We start from the raw sequence: 14,961 nt of genomic DNA on the forward strand, positions 1-14,961 counted from the left end.
ATCTTAGGCTTTCCAGGAGGCCCGGGGGGCCGCTCTGCTTATCGATACCCCTCTCAGCTTGGCAGCGTCTTCAATGCTCCTCAGGTTGCGGGCTGCTTCTCTTACGAAGGCTGTCGAGGACTACCAGCACCAACTACCACTACTAACTCCGGCCGGCGGAGCCGCCTGACCCGCGCGCCCTTGGGCACCCTCGCGGGTGTGCCCAGCTTGTCCTTCTGTGCACAGCAGATCGCGGACCCTCGAGGGGGTTGTCCTGGCCGGGATGGCCCCAGGCCAGGCGGTGGCAGGGCTTCTTCTGCTGGCGGCTGCAGGCCTCGGAGAAGTGACTGCGAGTCCGGGGCTTGAGTTCAGCGAGGATGTGCTGAGCGTGTTTGGCTCGAATCGGAGCCTGTCAGCGACGCAGCTGGAACGTCTGTTGGAGCAGTTGGGAGCCGCCTCTGGTGAAGGCGCTGTGCAACAAGGAAAGCTGCACTTCAACCAGGTAAGGAAGGAGGGGACTCGGGCGGCCCTCTTCACTCTGGGTGCTTATATGAACGATATTTATTTTGGAAACTGCCAGGATATGAATTCATCAGGTTTATCAAGTTGTTGTTGTTAAGTGCCATCCAGTCGATTCCGACCTATAGCGACTCTTGTATAGGGTTTCTAAGGAGCAGCTGGTGAGCTTGAACCACCGACTTTGCAGTTCGAAAGTCTTTGCAGTCTGGCGCATTAACTCACAGCGCCACACCAGGACTCCGGTTTGTTAAGTGGTGGTGGTTATGTGCCATGGAGTCAGTCCTACTCATAGTGACCCTGTAACAGGGTTTCCGAGGCTGTAAACCTTTACGGGAGCAGAAAGCCTCATCTTTCTCCTGCGGAACAGCTGGTAGTTTCGAACTACTGACCTTGAGGTTCGCAGCCCGATTCCTAACCACTAAGCTACCAGAGTTCCTTGATTTGTTAAGTAGGAGGTGGTAATTGATTGGTGACCCCAGATTTTCACTAGACTTTTATGTCTTGTTAGAATTAAAGATCTGATAGCAGTATTTGGCAGTGGAAAATTGCAATTTTATGCTTAAAAAGCAGAGATCTGACGCTTGTGGTTTTACGATTTTATAGAAACATTTATGAAGTAGTTAGTGCAAGTTCCAGGATGGAAAGTTGACTCAAGTGATATCTTTTAGATATGAATAACGTACTTAAATCTTTCTAGAAAGAGGTAGAGGTTTACACATTTCCTACAAATTCAGCAAGGCAGAATAATATATCATAGGCCCTCAGCGAATGCTCTGTACTGTAAAGTCATTGTGAACTGCAAGGTCGGTGGTTCAAGCTCACCAGCTGCTCCTCAGAAAACCTATAAAGGGTCGCTTTGGGTCGGAACCGACTTGGGAGCACACAACAACTGTTGCTCAGTGGGTAACAACTGCTATGTAAGAACAGGTATAATGAGTTTCTGTCTTTCCTGACTGTATTACATGAAACATTTAGAACTAAAGGATCCTTACGCTGGGGACAATGAGGTCTTGAGATCAAGATAATGCATTCAATTGGTAGCGTAAATAAAATGACTAGTCTTAGTGTCCAGTCATCAGTCAGGCTGGTTAAATGTTTGATTCTAATATCCATTCGCAATAAAAAATATATTTCACAGTACGTACCCACAGCAAGTACCAAACGCCCCCCACCAAAACCAAACAGAAAACCTTTGAGTGGATTCCATCTCATAGTTTCTGAGGCTGTGAATCTTAAGGAAGCAAAAAGCCTCACGTTTTTCCTGAGCGGCTGGTGGGTTTGGACTAACAACCTTGCAGTTAGTAGCAGTCCAGTGCTTATCCTACAGCACCACCCGGGTCTTTATAGGACAGCTTGTTGTTGTTTTTAAGTCCCATCCAGTCTGTTTCAGCTCATAGCAACCTGTTCCAAGGAGTGGCTGATGGGTTTTAAAAACTCTGTATATAGGTTCACTATTAACTGATGACCTTGCAGCTAGTAGTCCAGTGCTTAGTCTACATTGCCAAACCAGAAGGAACAAATAAATAAAGATCATAGATATTGGTTAACCTAAAAGTCAAATTTCAAAATCGATGATATTATAGAATTCCTAGTCTATTTTGCTGTTGTTGTTAAGTATCATTGAGTCAGTTCTGACCCATAGCAACCCTGTATAAGAGCAGCTGGTGAGCTTGAACTGCTGACTTTGTGGCTTAAACCAACTTTGAAGTCCAGAGTTGGTTCTAACTTGTAGGGACCCTGCAAAGTGTTTCCAAGACTGTAAATCTTTAAGGGAGCAGAAAATTTCATATTCTGATGCTACTAGTGAGTTTGAATTGCTGACCTTGTGGTTAGCAGTCTGGGGCTTATCCAACAGTGTCACTTGTGCATTGACATTTTGTAAAATTGTTTAGAAGGCAAAGTGTGCTTTCAACATCCCACCCCACACACTAATTTCTATGATCCCACCTCCTTTCTTATTAAATGAGTTAATCTAGTGTCCTGATGTTTTCCTCTTTGCCTTGCCCCAGTGACTGCTTTTACAACTGGTGATGGATAGCAGAATGCAGTGTTTCCCATACAAGTGTGATTTTAAAAGTTTGTGGAAAAACTCCATTATCTTTCAATTCCATTTTCTAAAAACTTTTTCTTCTAACTGTTCTTCACTTATGGGAGATGTTAGTTTGTGTTAAAAAAAAAAAAGTTTTTGTGGCCCAAGAAAACTGTTTGAGAGATTCTGCATATTTATTCTCCTGTGGAAATTTTGTCATTTGTCCTGGTGTGGCATTGTAGGATAACCACTCGATCTCAAGGCTAGTTTGAACCACAAGGTTATTGGTTCAAAGTCACCAGCCACTCCTTGAAAACCCTATACAGGGTTCCTATGGATGGAAACCCATTTGACGGCACTTAACAAAAACAATGAAATTCTGATTTGGTACTACTGTAGGATAAGCGCTGCAAGGCTGGCAATTCAAACACACCACTGCTCTTAGTAAACTCAATACAACGTTGCTATGAGACTCAATAAGGAGCTCTGGTAGCGTAGTGGTTACGAATCGGGCTCCTAACCTCAGGGTCAGCAGTTCGAAACTACCAGCTGTTCCGCGGGAGAAAGATGAGGCTTTCTGCTCCCGTAAAGATTTACAGCCTCAGAAACCCTGTACAGGGTCGCTATGAGTTGGAACTGACTCACGGCACATAACAATAACAACATGAGCGTCAATGGCATTTAACAACAACAACAAAGTATTTGACTTTGGATTACAGATAATTCCTTATAATCAGATAAATTCCTTGCTAATAATACTATAGGTAGTTTTGGTATTCTTTTTGTTACAAATGTCTTCCCTCAACTAAAACATCCTGAGAATGCAAGATCTAACCACAAGTTCTGCAGTTCAAAACCATCAGCTGGTCCTCTCCACCCTCCTGCTCTGTTTTCTGCTCCAGTAAAGATTTACAGCCTCGAAAACCCTATACGGAGTTGCTATGAGTCAGAATCAGCTGGACGGCAGTGGAACTTCTAGGTTTATACTCAAGAAGAAGTAGAACTCTGTGATGTCATAAAATATCAGAAGACAATTTCTCTTTGGACAAGAAAGGTTTTATGGTTCCCTTCTTTTAGGCATTGGTATGTTAACTGAAAGGTTGGAGGCTCAAACGCATCAGTCACTCTGGGAGAAAGATGAGGCTGTCTGTTCCCTTCGATTTCTAGTTTCAAACACCTTGTATAGGTTCAGTATTAACTGGAATTGACTTGTTGGCTGCGAGTTTAGTTTTTATGCATGGTCTTTAGTGAACTATAGCTCTAGACAAGTTGGAAAAAACTGGGCACATACTATATTAATATTTAAGAAAATAAAACAAATCTATTTTCTGATTGATTGTTATCTCTTCTTTCCAAGTAGGGGAAATAGTTGAGCTGACTCTAGTATTTCTGGGTAAGAGTACGTAGGTCACCTGGGAAGGAAGTTTGGGGATTTGACTGGAAGTTACATATCAGTAGGCCACACATTGTTTTAACTTATCTCCTTATCTTGCATTCCTTGGAGGTGCAAGAGACCCTCAAACCACCCCTTACGACAGGCCATGCAAAATATGTGTAATTTATTTAGGAAGGCTAGTTTTAAGAAATATTTTAGCAATTTGATTCTAAATTTATAAGCAGATTAGAAAGCTTTAATAGATAAATTATATATATGTTGATAGCTTGTTTCTTTTAATGTTTTCGCATTTACCCTTATTATGGGTTCTGTGAGCATTAGAAAGAGGCAAGAAGAAGCCAGTAATTAATTTGGAAACAAAGGGAAGCCAGAGGAAATTTATCACTTAATCAGTCTTAGCAAACATGTATTTGATGTCCTAAAAAGTCCTAATGAAAATAACAATCATCAGTTAAATTATGACTAATGAAATGCCAATCCAGAAGAATCCATTAACTTGGTGGTAATTGATGGACTTTAGCCAAGGCATTCATATTTGCTCTAGCACTGAATACATCTAGTTTGGAGTATAATTTAGGGCCATACATGTTCCCATACTTTATGGAAGGCAACTTAATTTCCTCACCTGCAATAAAGTAGAGTAAACAATGTATGGGCCTATTATGAGAAGCTTGAAGTTTCTGATTTTGAAACTTGTGTGGGTCAGGTAGTTGTTGAATGGTCTACAAGATCAGTCAACAAATGACATTGTTTTGAATGGTTATATATTTACTAGGTTAACTTCTCTCAAGTGTTGGTCTCCTGTTCTCTAGATGTTTGTTAGGTAATTTTGGAAAGCATTTTTTTTAAAAAAGTATTTTCCAATATTTTGAGAATAACGATGCTTAGGGAGACTAATGTGACAAGCTGGAGATAATAGAATAATTGAGTTTGTTGTTTTGCTTCTGATGGTTTCTAAGTGTGTGTTGTTGTTAAGTGCTGTAGAGTTGATGCCAACCCATAAAAACCCTGTACAAGGTTTCTTAGGAGTGGCTGGTGGCTTTGAACTGCCGACCTTGTGGTTCAAACTGACTTGCAGGCCAGGGCCTATCCTACAGCACCACAGCAGGGCTCTAAAGGTTTGTGTAAAGGGCAGGAAAGGAGATACTCAAATAGCCAAGGAAGTGTGTCCTTTCAGCCAAATGATTTATGAGACCCCCATGACTGGATGTGATATGATCTATCTTGGGGAGTTACGAGTATACATAGGGATGTCCCCAACTATCTGAATACTCCTGAGTTATTGTTGTTGCTGTTAAGTGGTGTCGCAACCTGTATGGGGTTTCCAAGGAGAGACTGGTGATTTTGGACTGCCAACTATGCAGTCAAACTGACCTTGCATTCTAGTGCATTATCCTACAACATGACACCATGACTGGGTTATTAATTTTTGGAATTAAGAATAGTTTCAGTGTTGCCTTTTACTTGGACAGATGTTCCTTTCTCATTGTCTAAACAAAGGGGTTTAAAAATGTTTCTCACATGTTGTTGCTATTAAGTGCCCTTGGGTTGGCTTTAACTCACAGTGACACTATATAGGATTTCCAAGAAGTGGCTGGTGGGCTTGAATCACCGACTTTGCAGTTAGTCATCCAATGGTTATTCTACAACACCACATAAGGACTCCACAACTAAGCAAAAAGGAAGACCCTCCATTCTGCAAATTCAAAATGATAAACTTCTAGAAATGCCCTCATTCAAATAACCTCCTAGGGGGTGTCAGAGGGGATGCTGGAGGTGTGGGTGTGAGAGTAAGTAAGGGCAAAGTTTGAGGTAACTTTGTTTCACTCAGTCTTATACTTTTATTTCTCCCTCTTGACTCTTTTCTTCTTTTGATATGTATCTTGCAGCAAATTTCTTGCATCATATTTTTTTCTTCACACGACTACTATCATCTTATTTATCAAGCTTGGTTGTCTTAAACTTGTTTTTAATCTCTGTCAATTCATATTGTTGTTATTCTGACTCATAGTGCCCCATATGACGTAGTAAAACTGCCTCATACGTTTTCCTAGGCTGTGATCTTTATGGGAGCATATGGCCCTGGTTTTTTTCTACCAAGGAATTTGAACTACTTACTGGCTTTTTGCTTAGCAATTGAGCACTTAACCAGGTCACCAAGGCTCCTTAATTATATTAGATATTTCTAAAGCAATGAGCTCTGGTAGTGTAGTGGTTACAAGTCTGTTAACCTCAAGGCCAGCAGTTTGAAACTGCTTAGCCATTGCATGGGAGAAAGATAAGACTTTCTGTTCCTGTAAAGATTTACAGCCACGGAAACCCTATGCAGGATCGCTGTGAGTTGGAACTGATTCCATGGCACACCACCACCAAAGCAATACATGGTGTATGCCTCTTGTCTTTCAGAAACCCTTTATGAACTGTCTCTTCATTGGTGTAGTCTAAATCTTAAATCTGGCACTTAGCACCCTGTATCTCCCTTGCTAAACTGCTACTCCAGATCTATCACCCACTCAATTCATTCTTCTATGAATTCACCTTACACATTTGCTCAACACCATCTTAGCTCATTTTCTTCCTTCAACCACTGCTGCCTCCAACCTGGAATGCTGTTTTGTTTCTTGAATCATCTTATCAAAATACTGTATTTCAAAAGCCCAGTTAAACTCCTCGATAAAACCTTTCTTGGGCATCACAACCAGTATTGATTTAGTCTTTTTGGCACTCTGTAAATGCTTCTTTTTCGTTTTGTTTTTAACTTTTGCAACTCTCTCTAACTATTAATATGTTCAGCAGACAATTTGAACGTTATAACTACACTGTAATTAGAATGATCATTTTGAAGTGCATATCTGATTATTTCACTAATTAAAACAATTCAATGCCTTCAAGGTGATAAGCTTCAAACACTATCATGTGACTTAAAAGCCTTTTTATGATCTGGTCTCTGTATATTGCTCACACCTTATCATTTGTCACTACACCATATACACATTTGTTTTAACTGCAGTTATCAGTTTGGATATCATTCTTCTGAGAATCCGTTCTTGATTTTATCAAGATTACTATGAGCTATTTCCAAGTGATGTGATATTAATTTATGTTTATACAAGCTTATTACATGTTGTAATAGAATATATGCTATTTTATATGTATTACAGTTTCCTGTTTACATGATTGTAGTAGATTTAAAACAATTTTAACTGAAGGGAGCAGCTTTACTCCTCTGTCTCAGGGCTAGTGTAGTGCCTCAAAACCAGAACCAACTGGCATCAAATTAATTCTGATTCACGGCAACCCTATATATAGATATCAGCGCAGAATTTGGCTTCAAATGCTTTTTAATGACTTTTTGTTTTTGTTTTTAGTATATTAAAAAGACTTTCTTCTGAGTTGTACTTGGGTGGACATGAACTTCTAACCTTTCAGTTAGCATCAGACAACTGCATCACTCAGGGACTCTGTAGTGTTTGGTATAGTCATTAGATAATTTTTGAATGAATGAGTGAAAGCTGTTTAAAAGGGATAACATAATTTGGGTCTTGGTGAGGAGCTATAGGATAAGCACTTGACTGCTAATCCAGAAGTTGGCAGTTCAAAGCCATTAGATGATCCTTGGAAAGTCTAGACAGGGTTGCTATGAGCTGGAACCTACTCCACACCACTTAACAACAACAACATTTGATTTATAGTTTATTGGAGAAGGTACAACATATACATACATATATAATAAGTATATATACATACATATATAACTATATATTATAAGCCTGTGGCTTATAATATTCTATCTTGCATTATAGTTATATAAGTATGTAGGATCAGCATACATATGTAGTTATATATGTATGTAGGATCAGCACTGAACTGCAAACCACAAGGTTTACAGTTCAAACCCACCAGTTGCTCCTTGGAAACCCTAGACAGGGTCGCTATGAGTTGAAATTGACCTGAAGGCACCTAACAACAACAACAGCTAAAGAACAGTCAAAGATGGATTGACACAGTGGCTACAACAATGGGCTCAAACAAAAACAATTGAGAAGATAGTACAGGACTGGGCAATGTTACTTTCTGTTTTGCATAGGGTCTCTATGAGTCAGAGCCCATAGTACCTAACAACAACAGTTAAAGAATTACAAACAAAAGTGGTATGAGATCAGACTTGTGCTTTCAGAAAATAAATTTGACATGGGAGATTAAAATGTATTAGTGGATGAAACAAGAGCTAAGGAGTCAGTTATAGTTCTTTGCATATGGAATGTGTGCTTGAACCTGCAGAGAATAAGAAAGTTGTATAAAGGCATTGGATTTAAAAGATTTAGGGAAGCATAGGCGTGGATGAAAGATACAGTAAAAGTCCCAAAGAAAACCAACAACTAATTTAATTGTTTTCTTTTAACTTAAAAAAAAGGTCATTTGCTTATTGTTACATCTTTTTCTTCATTAATTGCTGGGTTTGTAATGACAGAGTGGTGAATCAGATAACTAACTAGTCTTGGCATTTCAATGAATGCTCAGGCACACATACAGATGTGTGCATGTGTTTGTGGTCATTGCATAAATGCTGTATGCATTGCTGGTTATTATCTATTATAGTTTTTCTTGGTTTTGGTGTAATGGTGGAATTAGGTGAGGAAAGTGCTGGAAAGTATTGATTAAAGATGAAGAAGATAAACAGTATCCTTTCACCCCTTCTCTCTCTCTCTCTCTTTTTTTTTTTTTTTGCATTTATGTGCTGAAAAATGAATGCAGTAAGTGTGTTAGGAATGCCTTCCAACCTGCATGTTAAGCTGAGAATCTGTAAGGATGGTACAGAGCGTGAGGTTGAGCGTAGGTCATCCTGCGAGACAATGGACTCATTCTGATATACCATATTTCTCCATTTAAGTTGCCATGTACAGTTTGATCATCATTTCCAAGAAGTTTTGGGAAAATAAGGGAGGAACATTCAGAATTCATTTGACTGAGATGTCAAGATGTTTAGTTTGCACAGATGCCAGGTATGATTGAAATTCGTATGTGAAAATGCTCTAACTCCCAAATCTGTATCTTTACCGCCTTTTCTGGGAGTCACTGAGATTTTTTGTACACAATATAAATTATTATTGCAAGGTTTTACTGATCTTTTACTATGTGACTAAGCTCTTTATATAATGTATTATTACATTTGATACTCACAAGAACCCTTTGACAAGGGTATTTTTAGTATCTTCATTTTACACATGAGAAAAATGTGCATAGAAAAGGTTAAGAAACTTGACCCATGTAATGCATTAAGTTGTTGTTGTTGCTAAGTGCCATCTAGTCAGTTCCGACCCACAGCCACCCTGTATAAGGTTTCCAAGGAGCAGCTGGTTCTGAACTGCCTACCTTGCAATTCAAACTGACTTTACAGTCCAGCTCATTAATTCACAGTGTCACACCAGTGGTAGAACCCCTAAATAATCTTATACATTTTGCTTCAGTGCCTGTTTTGAATTATAGTTTAGAAAATCCTACTTTCTTTAGCCAGGTAATTGTTACCTCCCACCATAGAAGAATTGATGCTTTTGAGTTATGATGTTGGAGGAGAATATTGAAAGTGCCATGGGCTGCCAAAAGAACCAATTGATCTGTTTTGGAAAAAGTGCAGCCAGAGTGCTCCTTGGAGGCCAAGATCGCCAAACTTCGTTTCTCATACTTCGGACATATTGTCAGAAGGGACCAGTCACTGGAGAAGGATATCATGTTTGGTAAGGTGGAGGGTCAGAGAAAATGAGGAAGACCCCCAACGAGATGGATTGGCCAAGTGGCAGCATGGATGGACTCAAGCGTGGCAATGGTAATGAGGTTGGCCCAGGATCAGACATTGTTTCATTCTGCTGTGTATAAGGTCACTATGAGTCGGTACCAACTCGATGGCACCTAACAACAACAACAACCTCTGATCTATCAGTTTGTCATATTATGCTCACTTGCATATTGCTGTGATAGCAAAAGATGGAACAAATCAAGAAATGAACCTATAGCATTGTGCAAATCTGCTACAAAAGACCACTTTGAAGTGTTAAGATGGGAAGATGTCACCTTGAGGCCAAAGGTATGCCTGACCCAAGCCATAATATTTTCAATTGCCTCACATAAATGCAAAAGCTGGACAATGAATGAGGACACATGAAGAAAAATTGATAACTTTGAGTTTTTGTGTTGGCAGAGAATATTTAATATGCCATGGACTGCCAAGAGAATGAACAAATCTATCTTGGAAGAAATACAGCTAGAGTGCTTCTTGGAAGCAAGGATGGACAGTCTTATCTCATGTGCTTCAGGCATATTATCAGAAGTGACCAGAAAGGGACATCATGCTTGGTGAAAGAGAGAGTATGTGAAAAAGAGGAAGATCCTCAATGAGATTAATTGACATAGCAAGAGCAACAATGGGCTCAAACATAGCCATAACTGTGAAGATGGCACAGGATTGGGCAGTGGGCCATTCTGCTGTATGTAGGGTCCGTAGAGTGAGAGCCTACTCAACTGTTTTTATGATGAGGAAATTGAACCCCTGCCCTCAACATCTCTCAAGATGGATGTAATTGGGAAACAAATACAGCATGAACCATAAAAAGCACAAAAGCTGCAAATCACCAAAACCAAATTTTTGTATTGTTTTTAATAAAAACTATTACTTTCAGTTTTGAATTTTGGACAGAAGTTAAAAAAACAAAAACAAAATACAAACTTGAATAGAGTTTCTTAGAGTGTAAATCATTATAGGAGCAGAAAGTCTCACTGTTCTCTTATGGATCGGATTGTAGGTTTGGTATTAGCAGTCCAGTGCTTATCCTACAGCAGTACCACCTAATCACCAATTCTTTACCTAGCTTTATAGCTTAGTCCTGGCACTGCAGGATATGCACTGGATTGCTAACTGCATAGTTGACAGTTCAATCCCACCAGATGCTCTTTGGAAATCTTATACAGGAGTACTATGGGTCAGAATGGATTCGTATGGCACTTAACAACAATATAGCTTAGTCATGTTAATGGAATTGGATTAAGGCTACAAGAAGGTACAATAAAATGTCCCCATTCTTAAAGAATTTATAAGCTGAGTAGAAAATAAGATGGAAACTTATGAAAAGTAGGCATGTAAGGTGAACTTGTAGTAACTCAGTAATCACTAATGTTACAGCGCTAATGTTACAGGAACTATCACAAGACTGTATATGATTAATTGTCAAATAAATATTGAAGATAGTATGTACTACTAGTTTAAAAGGGGAAAAGATTCTTTTGCAATGGAAATGTCGCATGGAATTTTACAGCTCAGGCAATACTTTTTTGGAGAGTTACTTCTTGGTTTTTAAATTTTAATATTTATGTGCACCAAATGTATACCAAAAAAACAATCCAAGCACACCACCATCGAGTCAATTCCTACTCATAGTGACCATCTGTAGTTTTTTCCCTGAGGAGAGTCTGGTGGGTTTGAACCGGCTCCCTTTTGGTTAGAAGGCCAGTGTTTATCCTATAACACCACCAAATGTATGTTGTTGCTGTTAAATGCCATCCAGTCGGTTCCAACTCTTTGTGACCCTGTGTAGAGTTTCTAAGGAGTAGCTGGTGGGTTTTAACCACCAACTTTATGATTAGCAGTCCAGTACTTATTCTACAGTGTCACACTAGGACCAAATGTGTGTGTACTATAAATTACAATATAGATTGTCCTGTGTGTTATATGAATCCTTTTATAGACTAAGTTTTTTCTTTAAACATGCACACAGAAGTTGCTAGATACCATCAAGTCTCCTCTAACTCATGGTTACTCTGTGTATAGTAGAATGAAACACTCCCTGATTCTGCACCATTATCACAATTGTTTATGTGTTTGAGTCCATTGTTGTAGCTACTGTGTCAGTCCATCTAATTGGGGGTCTTCCTCTTTTTTGTTGACCGTCTACTTTACCAAGCATGATGTCCTTTCCCAGGATCTGGTCCCTCCTGACAACACTTCCAAAGTCTCACAATTCTTGCTTGTAAGGGGCATTCTGACAATACGTCTTTCAAGACAGATTTAGTTTATTCTTCTGGCAATCCATACTAGTTTCCATATCCTTTGCCAACACCATCATGCAAATACATTGATTTTTCTCTGGTCTTGGTTATTCATTGTCCTGCTTTCACATACATATCAGGTGATTGAAAATACCATGAAGTGGGTCAGATGCACCTTAGTTCTTAAAATAACATCTTTGTTTCTTTAACACTTTAAAGAGGTCTTTTGCAGCAGATTTCCTCAATATAGTAACCAGTTTGATTTCTTGACTGCTGCTTCCTTGAACATTGGTGTGGATTCAAGTAAAATGAAATCCTTGACAACTTCAATCTTTTCTCATTTTATCATGATGTTATTTATTGGTCTGGTGTTAAGGATTTTTGTTTTCTTTATATTGAAATATAATCCCCACTGAAGGCTATATTCTTTGATCTTCATCAGTGAGTGCTTTACTTTCAGCAAGAAAGACTGTGTCATTGGCATATCACAGGTGGTTAATTCTTCATATAACTTCTCTGACTATTTGCTCAGCATACAGATTGAATAATTATGGTGGAAGGGTACAACCATGACACACATATTTTCTGATTTTTAGCCAAGTATCCCCTTGTTCGGTTTAATAAATACCTCTTGGTCTATATACAGGTTCCATTTGAGTATCATTAAGTATTCTGAAATTCCCATTCTTCACAATGCTATACATATTTTTATGATCCAATGCCTTTGCATAGTCAATAAAGCACAAATAAATATCTTTCTGGTATCCTCTGCCTTCAGCCAAGATCCATCTGATGTCAGCAATGATATCCCTTGTTCCATTTCCTCTCTTTTGAATCTAGCTTGACTTTCTGGTAGTTCCCTATGAATGTACTGCTGCAGCTACTTTTGAATTATCTTAAGCTAAATTTCATTTATGTGGGTGAACACACGCACACACAAACACACATGTATATATGAACTTTTTTCCCAGAGAAAATATTTTGAACAACACATTTTCCCAATTCTGAGATTCAAAAGTTTTCTTGGATAAAGGCACGTTAATCAACTTGAGCTTTCTTCTATGTGTAAACTTCAAAACTGAGCAAAACACAATGTCTAGTGTTAAAACTTTTAGATTAGCTCTCACTATCACTCTGGAAATTTTCTGCCGATGAACCCACTTTTTCCTCTGGCAGTTTAAATAGTGGAAACCCTGTGAAGCAAGTACATTTTTGACTGCACAAAACTGGAGGAAAGTGATTTGTGCCTGGACTTTGGAAAATGAATCGACCCAATGAGGGAAGAGCAGATGAGGAGAGAGCTGTACCTGAATTACTTTCTCTGCAATGCTAGAGTTTGAACTCTCACACAATAACCAGGACAGAAAACAGAAAAATTCCTTAATTAGACCTTTATTCCTTTTTGTGTTGTTGTTATGTGCTGTTGAGTAGGTTCCAAATAACATAGGCCCTGTATAGAGCAGGCCAAGAGCAGCTGGTGGGTATGAACTGCCGACCTTACAGTTCTAGGGATAGTCAAACTAGGGAAGCTGGGTGAGTGATTTGCAATTTTTGTCCTTTTCATGGTTCAAGCTGTATTCCAATTTCCCAATTACATCCATCTTGAGAGATACTGGGCGACAGGAACTCAGTTTTCTCATCTTAAATATCCATTGCTTTTCAACCGCGATGTGTCGTTAGGTGCTGTCCTGTAAGTTATGACTCACAGTATTTTGGTCCTGTTGTAATCCTATATGTTGTTGTTTTTAAGTGCTGTGGGGTGAGTTTTAGCTCATAGTGACCGTGTATAAGGTTTCCGAGGAATGGAGTTGAACCGCTGACTGACCATTTACCAGTGCAGTACTTATTCTACAGTGCTACACCAGGACTGCACCATGACTGTAGTAGTTTATGGTAATTTTTTTTTAATTTAGTGCACCTTAAAATCCTCTATGTTACAATTCATTTTGTTAGTGATGGGGACTAAAGAAGAAAAAGAAGACTATAACATAGCATTGGAGGAGGACTGAAGTTGAGAAGGACTGACATTCCTCAGGGAATAGAAAAGCAACTCCAAATGAAGGCAGCTTTATGTAGTTGGTAATAAGAGTTTGCAAGATAATCATTTATAGAACGAAATTTCCTTTGTGGATAGTGAATATTACTAAATGGAAACAGTACTCAAATTATTTGCAATGTAGTTTATCAAAAAAAAAAAAAAAAAAGTCACTAAACTGCACAAAGAACTATGTTGCTTTCTGAGTGTTTCCATTTACAGCTTGAGATAACAGTATCCTGTTTGTATCTGAAAATAATTAATTTATTCTAAGCCATTCCCAGTTTTCTGTTTCGGTAACCAAATGGGTTCATTGATTCTTGAGATTTATTTTATAAAGCAATGAAACTACCATTGAATTACCTTTGTGGTGCTAAGTTTGGAAGCATAGAAAATCTTAAGAATAGAGCCTTGTTTAACTTGGTTTCTATCTCCTTCCAAAGATTCTTTTTTTTTTTTTTTGCCTGAAGTTTAGAAGAATAAAAAAACAAATCTGTGAATCTAGATTAAAGGTGTTAACCTGAAAAGTGGTATTATTCTTTCCAAGTCCAAATATTTAACACTTTTACTTTTTTCAAACTAACTAAATAGAGGGGTGGAATATCAATTGAGCACTAACAAGACCTTGAATGTTTAGTTCTATGAACCTAGTTCATAACTAATTCAGAGTCATCATCACTTTATTTGGTGAGCCTTTTAGAACTCTAATATTAAAGAATATTATCATGGTTAATAATTTGACCTCTGGAGTCAGACACTCCTGGGCTGAAATTCTAATTCAGTCACTTACTAGCTGAGGAATCACAGACAAGTGACTTAAGCTCCTTAATCCTTAGTTTTCACATTTGTGAATGGAAATGAAATTGAATTTCAACTTGTTTGTTTTATTAGATGAAAGAGGACAGTAAAGTCTGGGGCAGAGCAGGCCAATTCTGAGTTGAATAATAGATCTTTCTTTATGTAAAT

General features: G+C 38.6%; 1 protein-coding gene across 1 annotated transcript in view; it reads left to right on the forward strand.

Annotated features, from left to right (window-relative positions):
* The first annotated feature begins 262 nt into the window (after positions 1-262).
* The window catches only part of SLC39A8 (solute carrier family 39 (zinc transporter), member 8), a 105,064-nt gene continuing 90,365 nt past the window's right edge, over positions 263-14,961 (forward strand). Inside the window, exon 1 of the mRNA XM_006872719.1 lies at positions 263-481. Coding sequence (XP_006872781.1) covers positions 263-481 — 219 coding nt within the window. The remainder of the gene's footprint in view (positions 482-14,961) is intronic.

The sequence above is a fragment of the Chrysochloris asiatica genome, unplaced genomic scaffold (genome assembly GCF_000296735.1).
Source record: "Chrysochloris asiatica unplaced genomic scaffold, ChrAsi1.0 scaffold00211, whole genome shotgun sequence".
Lineage (NCBI taxonomy): Eukaryota > Metazoa > Chordata > Mammalia > Afrosoricida > Chrysochloridae > Chrysochloris > Chrysochloris asiatica.